Raw genomic sequence first — 24,120 nt, 5'->3', positions numbered from 1 at the left:
GGAGGTTCAGGGAAGACTTCTTGGAGGAGGCTAGCTTAAGGGAGGCCTTGAAGAATGGGTAGGATTTGGGGGAGGCAATGGTGGAAGTGAAGACACTCCACAAATGGGATGTGGCCAAGGAGGGGCACATGTCTTTTACGGCCGGTTCATCAAAGCATAAATCCAGAAAGACTTGGTTAGAATCACAAAAACTGGGGGCAGCAGAGATGGGCTAGGGCAGTGATGGCGAACCTTTTGAGCTCGGCGTGTCAGCATTTTGAAAAACCCTAACGTAACTCTGGTGCCATGGCACATATAGAAATTTTTTGATATTTGCAACCATAGTAAAACAAAGACTTATATTTTTGATATTTGTTTTATATATTTAAATGCCATTTAACAAAGAAAAATCAACCAAAAAAATGAGTTCGCGTGTCATAGGTTCGCCATCACTGGACTAGGGACTCAGAGGGTGAGGGGCAAACATGAAAAATGAGGACCGTGAACTCTGTCCCTCCCAGAGGAACACTTTTGAAGGGCAATACACCTGAGTCTTGGCTCAGATGACCTCCTGCTCCTGGAGACATTACATTCCTACCTGAGAAAGAAGGACAAGCTGAACCGCCATCCTCTCACTGAGAAGCAGACACTGGGGACTTGGCCAGCTCATGTCAACAGGCCCCAGTAATGCCAGAAAACAGACGTGGGCCTGAAAGCCTCACAAAGTTACATGTGGAACTGGCTTAAATGTCCAGAGTCTAAAACACACGCCTCACCTTGACTTCATGGCCTGGAATTAGCTGCTCTTTCTTGTCTGTGTCCTCGGCCCTCTGCTCTACCTTTCACCAGAGGACCTCCCTTCCAGGCCCACGGGTCAGCATTAAGCGGAAGGGATGCCAAGGGGCCCTACATGTGGCCTCTCCGCAGCCCCTGACCAGCATTTCCCTTCTCTTCCCAACTCCCAGAAACACGAAGCACCAGGACACAGGGAAGATGAGACGGAGGAGGAAGTGGAAGAAGACATCAGCTCCAGCAGCAGCGACTCAGATGCCAGCGACGAGGAGGAGGTGGAGGGAGGGGTGGGCAGGGGCAGACAAGGGCAGAGCGGAGCCAGGCAAGCCCAGCTGGAGTGGGATGACTCCACCCTCCCCTACTAGCGCCCCTCCTTCTGTGCCCGCCCACTGTCCCTTTTGTAAGCCACAGCTAATGTATGTGAGTCTATCACTGTCGCCTCCGATTTCAATGACACTCTGGGCAGGCCTTCCCCAGCCTCCTGGAACCCACCCTTCACGCGTGGGCACTCCTGTGCCCCAGCCCTGGGCTGGTTCCAGGAAGCCCAGCCTCATCCTCAGTGGGGACTTCGGGGTGGACTGTCCTGCCACGCCCACTGCTCCTCCCCGACTCCCAGGTCCTGTCAGCCCATCTGCAGAGTTCTGCCTTTGCTCTTCTCTGCAGTCACCTCCCTGGGCTCCGTGTCCCCAAGACCCTGGGGTTCCAACTCACTGTGTGCACCAAACTCAGTTGTCTCTCCACACAGACCAGCGGGTTCTCCTTACCTGACTCTTCCTTCAGGCAGGGTGGTTGGATTTCACACACCTGAGATCTTGGTCCTCAGCACTTTAAAGGGAAGTCCTTGCTGAGGCGGGAACTAAATTCACAGGGAGAGGCTCCCCACTCATGCACACACACACGCTCCCCAGTTTGCAGACCCTTTCCCTTTGACCTTTCTGAGACCATATAAGTGTATGTGAAAAGTCCAAAACCTGGGCTACCACAGGCCTGGTCCCAGACAATGCTCTCTGAGTCTGCCTGCCTAGGCAGCCGCTGAGACCCACATGACTTCCCTGCTGGGGGCTCCCACCCCATGAAATCACGGAATCCAGGAAGCATTCCATACAGGCCGACATTTGTGAAAAGCCTGCAGCCAGGGATCAGAAGGGCTGACAGTCCAATGGTGGTGACCATTGGACTTCATGGTGGACACAGATCTGGGAGACAGGGCAGCCCCAGGTGGACAAGGCTCTCGCCACCCAGTCTTAGGATCCTCATCCCCTATGTCACACTGGTTTGCCTCTTAGGAAAACACATTCCTCTTGGATGTGTTAGAAAAAGCGTGAACTGCATCAAGCCTAAAGCAAAAGTTTGAACATTTAACTGCTAGGAATTAGAAACATTTGCTATAACAGCTGCTTCATTTTCTTTCCATTAAAAAAAAAAAAGGGAGCAGCACTTTGGGTGGAGGGCAAATATAACTGAAAACCTAATTTATTTCTTTTTTTTAATAAGGAAATCTCTTCCATCTCCCTCCTAACATGGACACCTTGTGGGGAAAACTGTTGCTATAGTAACTGGTCTGGGATCTTTTGTGGCCAAGAGAATAGCAGGCAAGAATTAGGGCCATTAGAGGACGTCCGCGAGGCTCGGACGTCTCAGGCTTTGTCCTCGCATATGTGATCTGTCCCTGTCCTCCCAGTCTCCTCCAGCCCACTCCATATTGGCTTGGTACAGGCACAGGTCCCTTGTCACAGTGGCATTCAGATTCAAAAGTTCAGAATCTGTTCATTCTAACATCCCCCACCCCCCCACCCGCAATTGAAACAGAGCTCCTGAAGCTTATGTCAATGTCCTCTCATTTGACCTTCACCCAGTGAGGACCCACCGTAAGCCTTTGCAACCCCTGATTCCAGAAAACATCCTTTATGCAGCCCTTTCCATCGCTGAAAGTGCTTTTTGCATCTGTTCCTTCCTCTGAGCCTCACAATAATTCTGTGGCCTCTGCTGTCAGGCACATTTCCATTGTGAGTAAACAGAGGTTCAGAGATTCCAGCATCTTGCTTAGAGTCATTCAGAGAGATAGACTAGACTGGACTCCTCACTTTCCACTTCGAGTCCAGTGCCCACCACCCTGATTCTACGTCTGCTCATCTTTACCCAGCTAACTGGCATTGCTGAGGACCTACTATGGGCTGAGCACTCCCCCAGCAGCAGTGGGAAGGAATGGAGCTGAGTAAGAGAAGCCCCCGGGCCTCAGAGGGCTTGATGGTGGCAGAGTAGAACTAAAGGGCATGGAACTGATACAAGAGGCAGATGCAGAAGGAGGGAGAGAAGTCACAGGAACAAGAGGGACACATCCACAAACTCAACCAGCGCTCTTATTTTTCCCTTAGGGAAAAACGCTGGCAGGAGTTTGGGGTTTTATATTCATTGACTGGAAATAGACACCTCTGTGAATTCTCCCAACCAAATAGCCTTTTCTCCCCTGCTGTGTCCACACATCTACAGGGAGAAAACCTGTAGGACTGCCACCCCCGTCTCCAGGTGGCTGTGTCACTCATTCGTGGCCGAGGGAGCGGTCTGGGACATGTCAAATCCTTGGGGGAGGGAGCAAGGGAACGTGGCACTTGGCTAGGGAGCAGAGTCATGGACTAGACTTACATGCAGAGAAACAACAGGTCATCAAAGTCCTTTCCGTCAACGCCTGCTGAGAAAAGTCACAGTCTGCACCATTTCAGAGAGGAGGCACTAGAAATGGTGCTGCTGGGTCAAAGGCCATTTGTCATGTCGCCAGCACCCTACTCATAACCATGGTGAGAACAGGAAGGGGCGGTTATGTAAAACAACAGAAGTGTCAGGGATTATCCAGGTGAGTGGCGAGTAATGCCACTTGCCCTCCACCAGATACTCTGTCCACAAGTGGAAAAGGTCATGGTCAACCCAGCATTTTCTAGTCTCTATATGCTGGCACCCTGGAACCAAACTCCCAGATGACCTGGACACGCTGTGACCTCTCACCCAATGTCACCAGTGGCAGATACAGCCTTGAACCCAGGAGGAACAGCAGACTGATTTGGCCAGCCCATTGCTTGTCTTTCCAAGTGCACCGTCAGGTTCTGGAGAGGCTGATACCTCTCCAATGGTTCAGGTGACAGGGAGGAGAAGGAGGAAGGGTAAGAGGTTGAGAGAGAAAAGGCCAGCACAGAATGTATTGCCCTAGTAGAGTAAAGCAAGCAAGGAGCTGGCCACCTGTCTTAAAGAATGCTAAAAGTACATATATTCTAGTAGGTGTAATCAAAGGCTATAAATCTGACCAAAGCCCAAATTCATCTACATAACAAACATGTGACTTCAGTGAGACCTTTTCCCCCATCACTTTCCTGAATGTACTCAACCCCGTCCAGCAGGCATAGACCACATATCTGCAAGTAGCAAGGCTGTACCTGAGCACCGGGACCCTCCAGGGAGGAGGCTTCTGGTGGGGAGCAGTGTTCTTTCTCCTCTCCTGTACGTAACACGTATAGCAGTGCTCCACAAGCTTTATCTGTAAAGAGCCAGAAAGGGAATATTTAGGGGTTTGCAAGCCATGTGGTCTCTGTTGCAAGTATTCCCCCAGTCCTTGTAGCATGAAACCAGCCACAGACTTTGCTTAATCAAATGACTATGAACACATTCCAAAAATAACTTTTTTGAACACTGAAAATTCAGGCAAATTTAATTCATATTATTTTCACATGTCACGACATTTTGTTGTTCTTTTGATTATGATTTTCAACCATTTAAAATTGGAAAAACTTTCCTGAGCCAACAGGCCATATAAAAACGATAAGGTGGCCAGATTTGGCCCTTGGGGGGTAGTGTGCACACGCCTGCCCTGCGTGTGTGGAAATGGCTATCTTAGACCGTCCCTTAAACTTCTCAGTGGTCTTTGCCTCTAAAAGGAACCACAAACAACACCAGGTGTCTACTTATGCTGTTTTAAAAGTCTGTCCTAAAGAAAATGAAAGCAAAAAAACACACGTTACTTGTTGAATTGACTCAAATGCAGGTGAGCATTTGAGCTGAAGGCCCTGGGTCCAGGCACTGACTTACCACTGAGCACTAACCCCACTGAGCTGAGGGCTAACTCCCAGGCTCACGGCCTTCTCTGCAAGACGCAGCCCATCCTGACTTCTAAGCGGGAGTGTTCAGTGTTCGTTATCTCAGGCTGATTTCCATTTCAGCCCAGCTCATGCCATCACTCTGAAAGTGATTCTAAAGACTTGTGACTGTTTGAATCAATAGGGATGTAATCAGTAGAGAGCCCGACCCAGCACACTTCAAAATAACAGTCTTCTTGGCTCTATGGTTCAATATTAGCAGGAGGAAGAAAAGGGCTTCTTAACCATCCCTCGTTTAAATGAGCCACATCACTTTTTTTAAAAAACGTGAGGGAATGGGTCTAATTCTTTGAAAGGATTGACCAGTGCAAAGTAGATGCTTTTCAAGTAAGATCACCCTCAGGCCTCTGGGAGACCCTCAGAGCCTCCTGCAGGGTGCTCTGGTGGGCTTCCCGGCAGCACGCGATCTCTATCTGCCTCAGATGTTGATCGAGGCTGACAAGCCAAAGCCCTGGGCACAGTTTAGTTTCCATGGAACTACTTTCCCTTGCCCAGCTGTAGGCAAAGGAAATGAGCAACGAAAGTGTGAGGTCGGCTCCAGCACCTTCAGTTCCAGGTTTTTGTTTGCTTTCCTTCATAAATGTATTCTGTGCCTGCTTTAAGGGTCTTGCTCTAACTTTCCTTTTGGCACCAGCTGCAAAGGACAGTTGGCTTTGCCAGGGCTGTGGATTTGAAGCCACTCTTGACTTTCCCGGGGAGATAAAAAGAGACAGAAGAACTTACCTCCACCAGCACCGCAGAAAGCTCTCCTGCATTGCCTGTGAGCCATCAGTGAACAGATGGGATTCTGTGTTTGCAGCTATGCTCCATGTAATTCAGCAAATCCTTGCTGGGCACCCGGGGTGTGCCAGGCCCTGTGCCAGACAGAGGAAGAGAGGAAGAGTTAGGCATGTCTCTGCCCATAAGGAGCTCCTGGTCTTACAAGCTGTTGGGACGTTTCCTTTGCAGTGTTAGGGGCTGTCTAGGGGGAGTCGGCACTATTGGGGACAGAAGTTGAGGGTTGGGCCAAGTGGGGTAACTTGCTTTGGCCATTCTCCAAAGTCAGGTGATCAGTGTAGTGCTGGGAGCCCTGACGCACATCGCTGGGCCAGCTGAGGCGCTCCCCGGGGAATCAGGCCATGCTGCCCTGTGTTTCAGACTCATTCACGGGGTTGAAATAACCTGGCTGAGAGTCAGTGACACTAGGCGGAAATTAGGAAGGGTGACCAGGTCCGGGGCTGGCAAGACCTAAGGCCACGAAGCCACCTGACATGAGGGAGCAGCTCTGAGGCCCCACATTGTAGCTGAGGAGGAAAAGAGGACCTGACTCCCGAGGACCTTGTGGGGGTTCACACTGGACCCTGTGGAGCAGAGGCTCTGAAAGTGCATGCCTGGACGGCAGCATCAGCTCCACCTAAGACCTACCGAGTTGGAAATTCCGGGGTGGGAACCAGCCATCCGAGTTTTAATGAGCTCTCGGGTTCTGATGCCCACTAAGGTTTAAGGACCACTGACACAGAGGATGAGGAGAGTGACTTAAGCTGGCTTTGGGAGGAGAGGACCGTTAGCAAGATAAAACGCTCAACCACTAGTGTGGTGAGGAGAGGGGCCTGCCAGGCTCCAGGGCACACTTCCGGAGGCGGGGGTTTCACAGAACCCTGGTCCTAGACCCAGTTCCACACCTCCCCTCGGGCAGGACCCGCTTCCTGCTGGTCTGGCCCCTTTCCTCCTGGCAAGGCTGTCGTGAGGCCACCCATCCCTAAGGAGCTGCTACCCAGCTCCCTCCTCAACGGCTGCACTTTAGGGGAACAATGAAGCTGCAGCAATGACCCTGCATTGCCAGGAGAACTGCTCTCTGTGCTGCTGGAGCCTGGCAAACTGGGCATGGTCACCTAAGGACACTGCAGGTTGCTGCAGTGCTGCTCTGTGTGTGACGGGACTGGGCACACAGCAGCATCACCCAGACACTAAATCAGGAGGAAATAAATGGCTTCTCTTGGAAGGGCAGTCACTCTTCCTACTGAAAGTAGAAAACCAAAACCAAAAACAAGCTTGCAGCCTTCCCTACAGACAATCGGTCTTGGCCCTTGAATTTCTAAGACCAGACTACGCCAATGCCCCTTTTCCCACTGATCAGATACCCAAGGTCGACCAATTATTGATTTATTCTTTTGATTTATGCTTTAAACTAGGAAGCTCCACAAGCCTTTGGGAGAACTATTTGGTGCTCAGTCATTTACAACCGACTGTGGTATAGAATCTGTCCTCGTATGAGGATTTCTGAGACTGGGAGTCAGAGGACTGGGGCGCTGGGCCTTGGGGTGGAAGAACTGGCAACAAGAGGGGCTGAGAAAGAGCCCAGGCACATGGCCTTGGATAGCTTCCCCTGCTACGTCTACTTCCTAAGAAGCCCAACTCCCTCCAGAGACACATTCCTGGTCCTCTCAGCAGTCGCCTTGCTGGGTCCTCCCGCATGCCCTTACGGACACCTCCATTTTCCAGCCCAGCTTGGAAAACAGCTTCTGATTAAATGCCCAGCCAATCTCCTGAGACCACAGAGATCATACTAACACATCTCTATGAGATTAGAATATGCGACAAGGACTAGGGCTTGCCGGTTGCTGGTGAGAGAGCTTGGGAAAACCTAGAGGGGCAGGTAGAGTGCTGCTTCATGCCACTTAGATCCAGAAGAGCTTCTTCCTCACAGCCTGGCCTCTGTGAATTCTCCAAAGAAACATTATTTTCCCCAAGATCTTAAGGCAATTTTATGTGTTTCCCTGAGGTTAGTCATTTGTTGCAGAAAGCCTGCTGTGGGACCAAAGGACGAGGGATGGATGTCAGGCAGTGGATGGAGAGCCCTTTGCTAGAGCTGGGAGCAGGAGGGCCCTGTTCTGATCGGCCTCCTGGACCTGTGTAGTCAGGTATGGACCGGAGGTGAGGAGCTCAGACCCAGCCAGGACACCAGATGGAGTGAGTGGGTAGTGAGAAGACATTTATTGGGAAGGCTGGGCACAGGTGAGACATGCATGGTGAGTCACTGACAGACCATATCAGCCACTTACATGTCAGAAATGTGCAAAGAACCATGTCCCAACACCAACTAGTTCCTCCCCTCCCAAGAAGCAGAGAGGAGCTGGTACCTCTGCACCCCCAAGTTGACATCTCCAGAGGCAGGGACCTTATTCCACTAGAATTTTCAGTTGAATGAAATGGAACCACAACTGTCTCAGGAACCTGAGGGGTGTCTGATGGGACCCGTGGAACTCACGGTGGTATGAGGCAAATGTGACTCCCCAACTACTGCCTCCTCTGCTACACCGGCCCCTTCCTCAAGGCAAGACTCCTCTATCACAGCACCCTGGTGTCTAGCATGGCACCTGGCCCATAGCATGTGCTCAATACATGCTGAAGTACATGGAATGCCAGGGATCCCTTGACCTCAGTGAACAGACAGGGTTTGAAAAATTAAGATGCTCCAATGCAGAAAGATGCCTTTATCTTTTCTCTTAATGCGTAAGTCGAGGTCCTTTATGAAATCAGATGGAGGAGGAGTAGAAGGGCAGTGGGTGGAAGATAATCCCACAAACCAATGGGAAAGGTACAGGAGTTGGGGTGTTGGGAGAGTGGCCCTCCCAACTATGACCAGTGAAAGGAGCCCCTGAGCAAGGAGCAAGGGTTGATGGGCCTTGATGAGCCCACTTGCTGTGCCCTGTCAGCCATGCGCAGCATCCCGACTGAGAGAAAGCCTCCATCTGTTAGTGACCCCAGCCCTGTGCTGCTCTCCAATCCCTTCCATCAGATTCTCTGCAGAGGAGATTCATCAAGGTGAAGCTCAATTCCCAGTAGACTAATGAAAAGAGGACAACAGACGTGCCAAGAGCCAAAATGCAGACGGTGTATATTAATCACAGGCAACAGAAACATGTCAGCTTTAATGTCTGCTTGCTTTTATCTTGAAATGAAAATGCATCTCTGCTGCCCAGACCCTTTTTTCTGATCATTTCAGAGCAGAAATGGGAAATGCACACACACACACACACACACACACACACACACACACACCACAAATGTTGAGGGTTCCTTTCTCCAACAGAAAGAGCTATCATATATGAGCCCATAGGTCGTATCTTTGTGTAAAAGCAGAGAACCAACCCCAAGTCTCACCTACAGACTCCAGTCCCTGTGTGGAGAAGGGAGGGAAGGGATGAGGAGGCATCTGCCTTTGGGAGATGAGGGGCTCTGCTTGTGCCGTTGGGTCAGACATGAACATACTGTGCACATCACCCCTGGACACAAAAGTGCATTGATCTTGGTCAAAATGGAACCCACCCCCACCCCCAAGCTCCCTTTCTCAACTGCAAAGGAGCAGCTGATATGCGGGATTAAGAATCGGTCATGTTCACCGTCACTAGTAAACTTCAAGTGGTAGAAACAAGGCGAAAGCTTTTTGGAGGTCAGGAAATTAGATTTGCAGAAAAGCAAGAAAAGAAAGATGGAGGTGACTCAGTTGGAGAGGGAACGTGAGGCAGGAGAGGAGTGAGAGTAACCAGAACCCCCCTCAGCCAGGAAGCCAGAGCACCGCTCCATCTTGAAAGCTGCATCTAAGTGTCAGCAGACTTTGGGGTGTGTCTGGTGATGTGACCACAGAGATGGTCAAATCAACTGCTTCTGAAGTCAGAGCTGTAGGAAGATGATTTCAGTTCTAAGTGAAATGGTCATGATGGATCAAGCCACCTGATTGCTTCCAAGCTGATCTTGGTGGCTTCCAAAACAGGTGTCTGGTGCCCTGAGCTGGACAGGCTTGGGGGGAGATTGAAGAAAACCAGTTGGTGAGTTTAGAAAAGAAAGTGCATGTAGAAGTTGGTTGTTTTCAAAGGAATTTGTAGATATTAGAGTTGGTATGTTATTGGCACGGACATTATAATGTCGGTAAGGTCATATTTGGAGTGACTTGGTGGTGCTTTGTTTGGAATATTAGTTAATGTATTAAATATAAATTATTAGAGACAAGTAGGCTAAAGGCAGCGACATATATGTGTCATGTGCATATATAGGGGAGAAATAAGTAAGATATAGAATGAAGATGTCAATGGTCCCAACAAAGTTTAAATTCTTTAGAAGCACTGGTTTGGATGGGATACTTTTTCATGTTGTTGTTGTCTACTTTTAGCTCTCAAAGCTCCGGGAATAGTGCCTGGCACATAATAGGAGCTTAGTAGGCATTTGGAAATTGAAGGTCCGGCTTGTCACCACTGGGTAGATATTCAATAGTATCATCAGACCCTAAGTTAAGTGAGCCACAGAGAAGCTCGGCCACATCCCCTCCCCTGATCATCATGACCTGGCTGAGGACAAGCCTCTGTGACTCACAGATTTGGGGCAGTGTCCAGCCAGCTGCTAGTGAGCAGTGACAGGACATTGCACACAGTGGGTTCACACCACTTAGACCACACCTGCATCACACCCAACAAGCTGTTTCTACAGGGAACCGGGCTGAGGGCTTCCCTTCCATCACCTCTGCCATTCCCTGGTGAAATGCTGTTGAGTTTTGCCAACTTGAGGCACAATTCTGCAACTAAATGTGAAGGTCCTGAGCTCAGTCAGTCTAACAGGTCCCGTGGTTTCCTCTCTCAGCCCTTGCCTTTTCCCCTGTCAGATGCCACCACCATTTAGAAGTCTTGATCGGCTGTTTATCCCCAGCTGCCAACCACAATGTGTGTGAGAAAGGTCCGAGATAAGGAGGCAAGCCTTCTCGCTCTGAGGTGTTGATACTGCAGCAAAGAAGGACCAGCAGCCTCATTTTGCAGAATCACCTCCAAACACTGTTACCATCTGGGCAATTACTGCCAGTCTGGCCAGAGTGGCTCCGCAGTGGCTGGGGGTGGGCCAGTGTGTACCTGACACACGTCACATTTCTGAGCACTTCCACTTCCTCAGAGAGTGAATCATTTTAGTCCAGAAAATGCATTCATTTTCCAACTATACTAGTGTGTGTGTGTGTGTGTGTGTGTGTGTGTGTGTGTGTGTGTGTGTGTGATGCAATGCCAACTCTGGGACATCTTGTTAGAAGGACTGTCCATATTTACGGAATGTTGACTCTAACTTCAGGAGAGCACTTACCACCTTGTCCCGTGAGAGAGGTTGCCCAGTGCCAGCAGACCACTGAAAATGCCCTCTCCCTGCCCACACCCTCAGCACCTGCCCCTGTCTAGTGAGCTGCCCTGTCCAACTCAGGCTGATGCAGAGTGAGGGCCGCTAGGAGTGTATGTACACAAAGATATAGGAAGAAATAACCACCATCACGGGAACCTGCTGGGCTTCTTCCCATGACTGTGATCTTACCCTTGTTGGAATCTCAAACTTTAACTTTCTAACAATTAAGATTCTTGCTGTTTCCAAGTAATTTGTTAAATGCTATTCAACACAGATATTTATTTTCAGCCTTGGCTTGTAAATGCCTACAAACTGATTCATGTTGGTGGTCATTCCGACACTTTCTGTGAATTGGTGAATAAATATGATTTTAGAGTTTCACAGTAAAGATGACCTCTGAGAGATTTTATTCTTGAGCATACTTGATGAGGTGAGATGATAACTGCTTTGGCCAGTCAACATTCTCTAGGACTCTGGGTTGGGGGGGTGACATGGAAAGTTGGCCCCTATCAGGGCACCCGGTACACTCAGAGCTGAATTCCAAAGCAGTGTAACTGGAGACCAATACAAAGACACTCCTAATGTGTTTGTTTTGCACCTACAAAGGGCTGCAGCTCTATGTGTGCGGTCTTGATTAATCCCTGACGTGGGTAGTTATTGTGCCTGAAGTTGGCAAAACATGAAGAAGATGAGACGCAGAGGAGCTGGGCGATGTGGAGGGCAAATGGGACCGAGTGGCTGTGTTTCTCTCCAGCCCATTCCTTCCTGCTCCTCCATACTGGCCTTCCCTTTGTCATGCTAATCATTAATAATATGCACTTTATTTAGCTAACTAGTGCCTGGAACTATGCTGTGTGTTATGTGCAGTATTTTATTTTAATCCTGCAACAGTCTTATTAGATTTATATCTCATTTACAAATGAGAAAAAGCACAGAGAGGCTAAGTAAATAATCCTAGGCTACAGAATGCCAAAGTTCAGGGTTGCTCAGATTTTTTACCCATATAGCCACTCTAGACAGCCCACTTCAGATCAGTCCAAAAGCAAACGCCTATATTCTGTGAGCCCCAGGATTATTATAACTACGGGGCTACTTGGAAGCCTTTCAGAGGGAGAGCTCTGGGTGCTGACACAGTGCGGCCACATTGTAGAGACTACAAACCTCACCAGCACCTTCATTGGACACAGGCCCATAGCCTAGACTCCTAGGGTTCAAGAGCATAGCTTTCTGACTTGCTGGGAGCCCTTGCCTACTTCTCTCTTCCCTAAACAACAAAAAGTAGTCCCAGGAGCTGTGTATTAACCTTGAAATTCCTTCCTCAAGGCTACACTGTCAAACTTTCATTCCTGTTCTACCCTTCACTTATCTCACTTTACCCTTCTAATTACCACCAACATTTACAGTCATTCAGTTACTGTACAATAATGTCCTGAGTGTCTACTGTTTTCTTGGGACTAAGATAAACAACACACACACACCTGTAAATACTCCTATACACACATACTAGTATATATCTGTGGTCTTCTATTTTCATGATACTTTAATAAAACCACTACTAGTCATAGCTCCACTGTGTGACAACCTCCCTGAGCTTTCATTTCCTCATTTATAAAATGGTAACAATGGTACCTTCCTTAAAGGACTGTTAGGATAATTAAATGAAGTAATTTCCATAAAACATAACCCTTTAGGCATGTACTAAATAATTGCTGTCACCACAACTAAGACCAGTCCTCTTCTAACACGCCCTAGCAATGGATCAGCCCTTGCTTCATCCACTCATTCATTCATTCATTCATTCATTCATTCATTCATTCAGTGGTTCTGGGGTCTAGCCTCCACAACATTCTCATGGGTGGACTCCACCTTATCTCCTCAATAGGGACGTTTCCAGAAAGAGGGGAAATGGAAAGGGCAGAGAGATGTACAAGGATTGCTGAACATTAGTGCTGGATCTCTAATCCTTCCTTCAACACCATGAAGAAAGCATCTTTATCCCATTTCATAAATGAATGAGTTCCAGGGAAACTAGGTCTCCTGTTGGTATCACACGGCTGGTGAGTGGCAGAGCCCAGAGCCCTTCACAGAGGTGATTTTCCAAATACTGTGCTTGTTGCTGAGCCCGATGTCGGCCCCCATCGCTCAGGAATAGCCAGCCCCAAAGAGTGAAAAAGCAGAGTGTGCAGGTGCCAGAGCCAGTGACAGCCCTGTTTTCCTTTTAGCATGAAGGGCTACAACCAGTTCCCAAACACACCAGACAGGAACTGAGAAGCCCTGGCTGGACAACTACAATTCCAAAAATAAAATGAGTTTAAAACAATGTACAACAGAGCCTAAAAAACCAGCAGGAGAGCACAATCTATGGAAATATGCACCTAGAAACAGGCAAATGTGCCTCCTCTCCCAGAGCAGTGACATCGGAAGGCTGTCCCCAAGGTCTCTGTTGACCTCCATGTCCTGGAATCTGTGATGATCCTGAGACTCAGAGAAACTTGAAGTCTCCATTCATTCACCTGCCTATTCTTTGCCCAAAGATGTTCCAAAGGTTCTTACTTGGTGCCTCCTGTGAGCCACACACTGTGCTAGGCACCAGCTCCTGCCCTCACTGAATGGACAGCCCAGTGGAGGAGAGAAACAATTGTCAGATAATCCCATAAATAAATGTACAATTACTATGAGCACTGTCAAGGGGGCTCCTCTGAAACCCTGAACATCTATAACAGGATGAATTGCTGTAATTAGAAAGGCCAAAGTTTCCTTAGAGAAATGAAGAGTGAGGGGAGATGGAGAAAGGGGAGGTGTCCTGGTCAAGGTTCTTAGTTGCAATTGAGAAAGTCGCCTTTAACCAGTTGAAGACAGCAAGTATTTATGGGCAGAATCACTGGGAAGACTAGGGAATCTGAGCTGGAAACACCTCTCAGCAGTGCCTTCCCCAGCAGAAATGAATCGAGGCATGGGTACAGATGTGGGCTGTATATCTGGAAGGATCTCACCTTGCTCTCTCCTCTGTTTCCTCATCTAAAACTTTCACTCCAAAATCTTCCTGTGATTCTACCTCCTGAAACATCATGTCTCATGGGTTGAGCCACCAGATAAAGAGTGGAGTGGACATGGGGATATTTCCAAATAGGCTCAATTTTGGTCAATCAAGATGATGCTACTCCCCTGTTCAAATTCCCCCAAGAGAGCGTCATGACCTCAAGATCAAGGGAACCCCACTGCATGGCTCATGACATGGTTAATGAGCTGTTCACAACCTACATACACAGACACGTACCCACCACTGCTTCCTGTATGGAAGTCTGCATTCCAGACCTCATCCACATGTCCATCAAACCTCACTGAGCATGGAGGAAGGCTGCTGGCAGTTGAGTCCTGAGCCCAAGGAGCAGGCTGGTGACGGGCAGCCACAGCCTTCTCTGACAAGATGTGTTTAAAAAAATCGAAAAACTGCATCGTGTATTTTCCTTCCATGAATAAATGACAAAGTAACTTCACTTTATTAAAAGATGTCAAGCCTGTCACCTGGTTCTAGCAGACATTGACCCAAACACAACCTGAAGCATGCTTCTTCCACCACAAGGTGCCTCTGACTCAGAGAGTGTGTGTGACAGAGGGACAGACTGCTCACTACCAGGAGAAGCTGGTAAGGGCTTTTAGCACGTGTGTATCCAGATGCCGGGACCAGTTTTGCTGCCTAGTTTCCTCGACTCATGTAGGTAAGAAGAGAGGAACTATGGTGTGTAGACTCAAGGATAAAGGTGGGATCAACGAGGTGAACTGAAGAACAGCCGCTTCTAGATAAGAAAATCAATTTAAGGTAACAGTTTCGGAATTGTGTGCTGGTTGGGGTGGAATCCCTGAATTTTCATGAGGCTGGGGAATGCGCTCACCTTGAAGGCAACCTGGGCTGCTACAGTTAGAACCTCAGGATCATTTGATCTGTACACAGTGAAAATCTTAGCCCAAGACAGATGGGTTTGGATGTATTCTCCCTGACATAAGCTTCCCCAGGGAGAGCAAAGCAGGCTAGCCGGACGGAGCTCCCTCCCTGTGGGAGTGAGGTCTGAAGGGGGAGTCCAGGGCTGTGCCCACCGGGGATGACAACACACTGTGTGCACACATACCATACAGCACAGAGGCTTTACATTTTCTGGGATGAAAACCATGTCCCTCAAATGGGTCATCCTTTTTGAAAAAATCATGCACTTTAAAAACATCCCCAAAAGCACAGCACTTGGGGCTTCCAGGCAGGACTCTTATTTTGACTAACACACCAGAGAGAAAGAGAGAGAAAAGGAGAGAGGGAGGGGGAAGTGAGAAAAACCAGCCTTTCTACCTTCTTCAGCTCCTTTATAGATTCAATTGACTAGAAGATGGGAATTCTAACCCCCAAATGATAAGAGAATATTATAAGCTTTTGCAGAGTTAATGTATAAAGGCTTAAGAGTCAGCACAGAGAAAGCAGGGAGTTGTTGTTTTTTAAATCAGCCACTCCAAAGAAATCCTTAGTTAAGACAAATGTTATATAATCAAAGTGATAATTTCTTCAAAAATACATCATAATAAACAGCATTGTGTGTGAGAGAGAGAGTGAAAGAGAAAAAGAAAGAGAGAGAGAATAGTTAACACTTGAAATATTTTGAGCAGGAGTCCACACTCCAGAGAGGGTTGCTTCCCTCTTAGGATATCATTATTTAAATCTGAGGTTTGTTTACCAGCTTAACAAAAATCAGAAGTATATTTTTTAGAACTTCGTAGCACATGGATAAAGAATAGGAAGACAAGTGACAGCAGAGAACACTCAAGGGACTAAAAGGCATATAAAGATATTCCCAAACCCATTAGCAATTATCAAAATACAAATTTTCAGACACCGTAGACCCATCCGATTGGCAAAAAATTAAAGAGCTGGAAAAGAATCAAAAGTTGATGGAGCCCAGGATACTAGTAGACTTAGTAAATGAATTCATCAAGGTAGCAAGATACAAATCAACATCAACAAATCAATAGCATTTTTATACACCAATAATGAACTCTCAGAAAAACTAAAAAAGCAATCCCATTTATCATTGCAACAACAACAACAAAAATAAGATACCTAAGGAGGAAAAAAGATGGCGGCTGGCAGGACGGAGGTGAGGGATAGGAAGTCAGTGAGTGAGGGGATGAAAGGAGAGTGTGTGGCTGTGTGTGGTGTGTGAGTGAGTGAGTGAGTGAGGGACAGTTAAATCTGGCAGGAGCAGCAGAGTCTAGCACACCGGGCTCTCTGGGACAGGGAAAGACTACCACCACTGAGGACACTCAACACCGGTCGGGCACAGAGCCCACGCCATCTTAAAGGGGAGTGTGGCCTCTTTTAGGAGCTCATCAGCACCACCACCCAGACAGGCCTTGGACACTGCCCGCTACCGGGCAGCCACTCCAGCCAAAGTCCTGCTGCCACACCCGCAGACTCACAGACCCTGGGATCCCCACCTCCAAAGGTGCACCGCGCCCGCAGCAGTAAGTGCAACCTTCCCCCTCCCCAGCGGCAGACCTCCGACTCGCATTTGCGAGTCTCCAGCTCGCAGGTCTCCGAGGCACACCACTCCATAACTTCTCTTAGGGGTCACTGGGAGCCCCAGCTGGGTGTGATTTTGTACAGACACAGGCGCACTGCCCCCCAGTAGAAATTCTGAATTCCCTCTGCCTGAATAACTGCCCACACACACCCAGCTGAACAACTTCAGTGCCAGGGCCCCTCAGAGTGCATCAGAGCTCAGTGCCCCGCAAATGCACTGCCACAGTTGCTCACTCCCCCTGAGCCCATCTATCCACAGGGCACTTTGGGAAGCCGCAGTGAGCCTCTGCTGGGTCCAATCTTGGACTAATAGGGACGCACTCCCCTGGGCAGTAGAAATTCTGAATTCACCCATCCTGGATACCTGCCCAAAGATGTCTCCATTGAGCATGCCAGGGCCCTTCAGAGTGCTTCAGTGCGCCTGTGCTAGCAACTCACTGCAAGTGCTCCTGTGTGCCACCACCGGGAACACGTGCCTATCCACCACAGGTGCATCAGCAAAAACTGAGTTTCCCCACCCGACAGCTGCAGAACTCAGGACCCTACAGTTGCATGCTTTTCCAGCGTGCAGGTCTCTCAAGACCACCGCTCCACAGGCAGCCCTGAGGCCATGCTGTGAGCCACGCTGTGAGCCCGCTGGACACACACTTAAACAAACAGGGGTGCACTGCTGGGCTGTAGAAACGCTGAATTCCCTCTTCTGGGATACCCGCCCACAGACACTGCAATCCAGTGGCTTCAGTGCCAGGGCCCTTCAGAGTGTATCAGTACACCCTGCTGGCAAACACACTACAGGTCCCTGTGAACTGCCGCTGGGATCACGTGTATCCAACCACGGAGGCAGCAGCGAAAGCTGAGTCTGCCCACCCCACAACTACAGAACTCTGGACACCACAGTCACGCCTTTCCAGAACGCAGGCCTCCGGAGCCCCACCACCCCAACATACGGTTCCTGGGCGCCACTGTGAGTTTCCGCTGGGAACATGTGATTTCAACCAAAGGCAAAAGATAGCAAAAATTGGGACACCCCCTCCATGGCTGCTGACTTCTAGACACTTCAGTTGCGCCTTTCCAGCTCGCAGGCCTACATCAAGAGAACCCATATAGCTCAAGTAGGGAGCTACACTAGACTACCAAGCCCAGGAGACCTGAGAGGTCACACCAATAGCACAATACCCAAAAGAAACTGGGTAGCAAAGCAATCGGAGCTATAATTAAAACATTACAGCAAAACATGGGAAGACAAAAAAGCAATCCACAAAGGAAAGAAAAAGAGAAATCACCAGAAAGGGAGTTAAATGAAATTGAGGCTACTAACTTATCAGAGAAAGAATTCAGAGTAATGGTGATAAGGATGCTCAAACGGCTGGATGACAAATACACACAACTCAATGAGAATTATAAGGAGCTGAATGAGAATGTCACCAACATGAAAAGGAAATAAGAGGAAATGAAGACGACATAGCTGCAATAAAGAACACAATGGAAGGCTTAAACAGCAGACTAGAAGAGGCTGAGGACCGCATCAGTGAATCAGAAGACAAGGTAGGAAAAAGCACACAAACACAGGAGCAACTGGAAAAAGAAACTTAAAAAGCAGGAGGAGAGTCTAAGGGAGCTTTGGGACAACGTAAAATGAAACAACATTCGCTTAAATGGGGTACCAGAAGGAGAGGAGGAGAAACAAGGAATAGAAAACCTGTTTGAAGAAATAATGACAGAAAACTTCCCTGATACTGGCAAGAAAAAAACTACACAAGTCCAAGAAGCACATAGAGTGCCAAACAAGATGAACCCCAAAAAACCAACACCAAGACACATCATAATTAAATTGGCAAACACCAATGACAAAGTAAGAATCTTAAAGGCTGCCAGAGAGAGACAGAAAGTTACCTACAAGGGATCTCCTATTAGAATATCAGCTGACTTCTCAACAGAAACACACCAGGCAAGAAGGGAATGGAGCCCTAACCGGTTTGGCTCAGTGGACAGAGCATCGGCCTGCAGACTCAAGGGTCCTGGGTTCGATTCCGGCCAAGGGCATGTACCTTGGTTGTGGGCACATCCCCAGTGGGAAGTGCGCAGGAGGCAGCTGATCAATGTTTCTAACTCTCTATCCCTCTCCCTTCCTCTCTGTAAAAAATCAATAAAACATATTAAAAAAAAAAAGAAGAAGAAGAAGGGAATGAAATGAAATATACAAAGTAATGCAAAGCAAGGGAATGAATCCAAGAATACTCTACCCAGCAAGGCTATCATTCAGAATTGAAGGTGGAATCAGGAGCTTCACAGGCAAAAAGGGGCTAAGAGAGTTTATTACCACCAAACCAGCAATGCAAGAAATGCTAAAGGGACTGCTTTAAAAAGAAGAAACAGAAAGACAAGAAGAAACACAAACATTAAGAATAAAAATGACCGCCCTAGCTGGTTTGGCTCAGTGGATAGAGCGTCGGCCTGAGGACTGAAGGGTCCCAGGTTCGATTCCAGTCATGGGCATGTACCTTGGCTGCGGGCACATCCCCAGTAGGGGATGTGCAGGAGGCAGCTGACCGGTGTTTCTCCCTCATCGATGTTTCTAACTCTCTATCCTTCTCCCTTCCTCTCTGTAAAAAATCAATAAAATATTAAAAAAAAGAATAAAAATGACCACAAACAAGTACTTTTCAATAATAACATTAAATGTAAATGGATTAAATGCTCCAATCAAAAGACACAGGATAGCTGAATGGATAAGGAAACATGACCCATATATTTTTTGTCTGCAAGAGACCTACCTCAGAACAAAGGATTCACACAGACTGAGAGTGAAGGGATGGAAAAAAATTTTTCAGGCAAATGGAAATGAGAAAAAAGCTGGGATTGCAATACTTATATCTGACAAAATATACCTCAAAGTAAAGGCCATAATAAGAGATAAGGAAGGCCATTACATAATACTAAAGGGAGCAATTCAACAAGAAGATATAACTCTGGTAAACATATATGCACCCAATACAGGAGCACCCAAATACATAAAACAACTTCTGGAAGATATCAAGGGAGAGATCGATAGCAATACAGTCATAGTAGAGGACTTTAATACCCCACTGACACCACTGGATAAATCCTCTAAACAAAAAATCAGCAAAGAAACAGCAATCTTAAATGACTCACTAGATCAGATGGACTTAATTGACATCTTCATAATATTTCACCCCAAAACTACAGAATATACATTCTTCTCCAGTGCACATGGAACATTTTCAAAGACAGACCATATGTTAGGACACAGGCAAAGTCTCTTCAAATTCAAGAGAATAGAAATCATAACAAGCATCTTCTCAGATCACAATGGCATAAAACTAGAAATCAACTACAATAAAAACATTGAAAAAAATCAAACACTTGGAGGCTAAATAGCATGCTGTTAAGCAATGACTGGGTTACCAGAGAGATCAAAGAAGAAATAAAAAGCATCCTGGAAACAAATGACAATGAAAACACAACAATCCAAAATCTATGGGACACAATGAAAGCAGTCCTGAGAGGGAAGTTCATAGCTCTACAGGCCTACCTCAAAAAACAAGAAAAACTGGTAATAAATTATCTAACCCTACAACTCAAAGAGTTAGAAAGAGAGCAACAAGAAAAGCCCACAGTATCCAGATGGAAGGAAATAATAAAGATCAGAGCAGAATTAAAGACATAGAGACCAAAAAAAAACAATACAAAAGATCAATGAAACCAAGAGCTGGTTCTTTGAAAGGATTAACAAGATTGATGAACCTCTCGCCAGGCTCACCAAGAAACAGAGAGGACCCAAATAAACAAAATCAGAAATGAAAAACGTGAAGTAACAACTGACCCTACTGATATACAAAGGATTGTCAAAAAATACTACGAACAACTCTACTCCAACAAACTGGACAAACTTGACAAAATGGACACATTCCTAGAAAAATACAAGCTTCCAAAACTCAATCAGGAAGAATCAAAAAACCTGAATAGGCCAATAACTACTGATGAAATTGAAACAGTAATCAAAAAGCTTCCAGCAAACAAAAGCCCTGGACCAGATGGCTTCACAGGGGAGTTTTACCAAACATTCAAAGAAGAACTAAAGCCAATCCTTCTCAGACTATTCCAAAAAATTCAAGAGGAAGGAACACTTCCAAGCTCTTTCTATGAAGCCAGCATTACCCTAATCCCAAAACCAGATAAAGACGCCACAAAGAAAGAATTACAGGCCAATATCCCCGATGAACATAGATGCTAAAATCCTCAACAAAATTCTAGCCAACTAGATCCAGCATTACATTAGAAAGATCATACACCATGACCAAGTGGGATTTATTCCAGGAATGCAAGTCTGATACAATATCCCACAAATCAATAAACGTGATACATCACATAAACAAGTTGCGAGACAAAAATCACATAATCATATCAATTGATGCAGAAAAGGCATTTGACAAAGTCCAACACCCTTTTCTGATAAAAATGCTCAGCAAAGTGGGAATAGAGGGATCATACCTCAACATAATAAAAGCCTTATATGACAAACCTACAGCCAACATCATACTCAATGGGCAAAAACTAAAACCATTTTCCTTAAGAACAGGAACAAGACAGGGATGCCCACTTTCACCATTCCTATTCAACATAGTACTAGAAGTGCTAGCCAAAGCGATCAGACAAGAAGAAGAAATAAAAGGCATCCAAATTGGAAAAGAAGAAGTAAAATTGTCATTATTTGCAGATGATATGATACTGTACTTAGAAAACCCTGAAGACTCCATCAAAAAATTATTAGACCTAATAAATGAATTTGGCAATGTAGTAGGATACAAAATTAACGCCAAGAAGTCTATGGCATTTTTATACGCCAAAAGTCTATGGCATTTTTATACACCAATAGTGAACTTACAGAAAGAGAGATTAAAAAACAATCCCATTTACCATTGTACCAAAAAAATTAAGATACCTAGGAATAAACTTAACTAAGGAGGTAAAAGACCTCTACCCAGAAAACTACAGGGTGTTGACAAAAAAGATAGAGGAAGATATAAACAGATGGAAGAACATACCGTGTTCATGGATTGGTAGAATCAACATCATCAAAATGTTCATACTACCCAAAGCAATCTATAGATTCAATGCACTCCCCATTAAAATACCAATAGCATATTTCACAGATCTAGAAAGAACTCTCCAAAAATTCATCTGGAATTCAAAAAAACCCAAAAAACCCCAAATAGCTGCTGTGATCCTGAGAAAGAAGAGTAAAGTAGGAGGGATCTCAATACCAGACAGATATCAAGCTATATTACAAAGCCACTGTTCTCAAAACTGCCTGGTACTGGCACAAGAACAGACATATAGACCAATGGAATAGAGAACCCAGAAATCGACCCAAACCACTATGCTCAATTAATATTTGACAAAGGAGGCAAGAACATACAATGGAGTCAAGACAGTCTCTTCAATAAATGGTGCTGGGAAATTTGATCAGATACATGCAAAAAAAAATGAAACTAGACCATCAACTTACACCATACACAAAAATAAACTCAAAATAGATAAAGGACTTAAATGTAAGACGGGAAACCATAAAAATATTAGAGGAATCCACAAGTAGCAAAATCTCAGATATATGCCGAAGGAATTTCTTCACTGCACAGCTCCTAGGGCATTGGAAACTAAAGGGAAAATAAACAAATGGGACTATATCAAAATAAAAAGCTTCTGCACAGGAAAAGAAACCATCAACAGAACAACAAGAGAACCCACTGCATGGGAGAACATCTTTGCCAATGATATCTCTGATAAAGGTTTAATCTCCAACATTTACAGGGAACTCATACAACTGAACAAAAGGAAGATAAACAACCCAATCAAAAAATGGGCAACGGACCTAAAGAGACACTTTTTGAAAGAGAATATACATAAGGCTGAGAGACATATGAAAACATGCCCAACGTCACAAATCATCTGAGAGATGCAAATCAAAACCACAATGAAGTACCATCTCACACCTGTCAGAATGGCTATCATCAACAAATCAAGAAATGACAAATGCTGGCAAGGATGCGGAGAAAAAGGAACCCTCGTTCACTGCTGGTGGGAATGCAGACTGGTGCAGCCACTGTGGAGAACAGTATGGAGTTTCCTCAAAAAACTAAAAATGGAACTTCCATTTGACCCAGTGATCCCACTTCTAGGAATATATCCCAAGAAACCAGAAACACCAATCAGAAAGGATATATGCATCCCTATGTTCATAGCAGCACAATTTACAATAGCTAAGATTTGGAATCAGCCTAAGTGCCCATCAGCAGATGAATGGATTAAAAAACTTTGGCACATCTACACAATGGAATACTATGCTGCTGTAAAAAGGAAGAAACTCCTACCATTTGCAACAGCATGGATGGAACTGGAGAGCATTATGCTAAGTGAAATAAGTCAGTCAGAGAAAGATAAATATCACATGCTCTCACTGATTTGTGGATTATAATGAACAACATAAAGCGATGAACAAAAACAGATGTAGAGACAGAGAAGCATCAATCAGATGCTCAAAACTCAGAGGGAAGATGGGGAGGGTGGGGGGAGGGGAGAGATCAACCAAAGGACTTGTATGCATGCATATAAGCATAAGTGATGGATGTGGACAACAGGGGTTGAGGGCAGGATTGGGGGGATGAGGGGACATTGGGGGGATAAGGTCACATTTGTAATATCTTAATAAAGGGGGGGGGGAATACATAAATAAATAAAAAGATACCTAGGAATAAACTTAACCAAGGAGGTAAAAGACCTGTACTTGGAAAACTATAGGACATTAAAAAAAGAAATAGAGGAAGATACAAACAAATTGAAGCTTATACCATGTGCATGGATTGGAAGAATTAACATCATTAAAATGTCTATACTATTCAAAGCAATCTATAGATTCAATGCAATCCCCATTAAAATACCAATGGCATACTTAGAGCTAGAACAAATACTTCAAAAATTTATATGGAACCATAAAAGACCCTGAATAGTTGCAGCAATCTTGAGAAAGAAGAATGAAGTAGGAAATATCACAATACTGGGTATCAAACTATACAACAAAGCCATTATAACCAAAACAGCCTTTTACTGTTACAAGAACAGGCATATAGACCAATGGGTCAGAACAGAGACCCCAGAAATTGACCCACACCATGACAGCCAATTAATATTTGACAAAGGAAGCAAGAACATACAATGGAATAAAGACAGTCTCTTCAACAAATGGTCACACTTCCAGGGCAGCCCACAGCCAACAACTGGTTGATGCCTTGAGGCCAGGACCCTAACCTTAAGTCATAGCAACTCAGCAAGGCCATCCAGCTCTAGAGCTCCCCATGAGGTCAGTTCTTCCTCTGCCCAGTCCTTCTCCCTTCCTCTTTCTCCCCTCCCTTCCTCCTTCCCTCCCTCCCTCCTTCAAAGGGATTGATTTGGAGAACAGAAATTCCTGGTAAATTTCCTTCATGCTCATCTCTA

General features: G+C 46.1%; 1 protein-coding gene across 1 annotated transcript in view; it reads left to right on the top strand.

Annotated features, from left to right (window-relative positions):
- Nucleotides 1–7,873, top strand: part of CLSTN2 (calsyntenin 2) — a 558,247-nt gene extending 550,374 nt beyond the window's left edge. The window contains exon 17 of the mRNA XM_036332393.1: nucleotides 945–7,873. Coding sequence (XP_036188286.1) covers nucleotides 945–1,136 — 192 coding nt within the window. The 3' untranslated portion in view covers nucleotides 1,137–7,873. The remainder of the gene's footprint in view (nucleotides 1–944) is intronic.
- Nucleotides 7,874–24,120: the final 16,247 nt, after the last annotated feature.

The sequence above is a fragment of the Myotis myotis genome, unplaced genomic scaffold (assembly GCF_014108235.1).
Source record: "Myotis myotis isolate mMyoMyo1 unplaced genomic scaffold, mMyoMyo1.p scaffold_m19_p_13, whole genome shotgun sequence".
NCBI lineage: Eukaryota > Metazoa > Chordata > Mammalia > Chiroptera > Vespertilionidae > Myotis > Myotis myotis.
The sequence above is the reverse complement of the archived record's forward strand: the minus strand, read 5'-3'. Positions and strand labels throughout refer to the sequence as shown.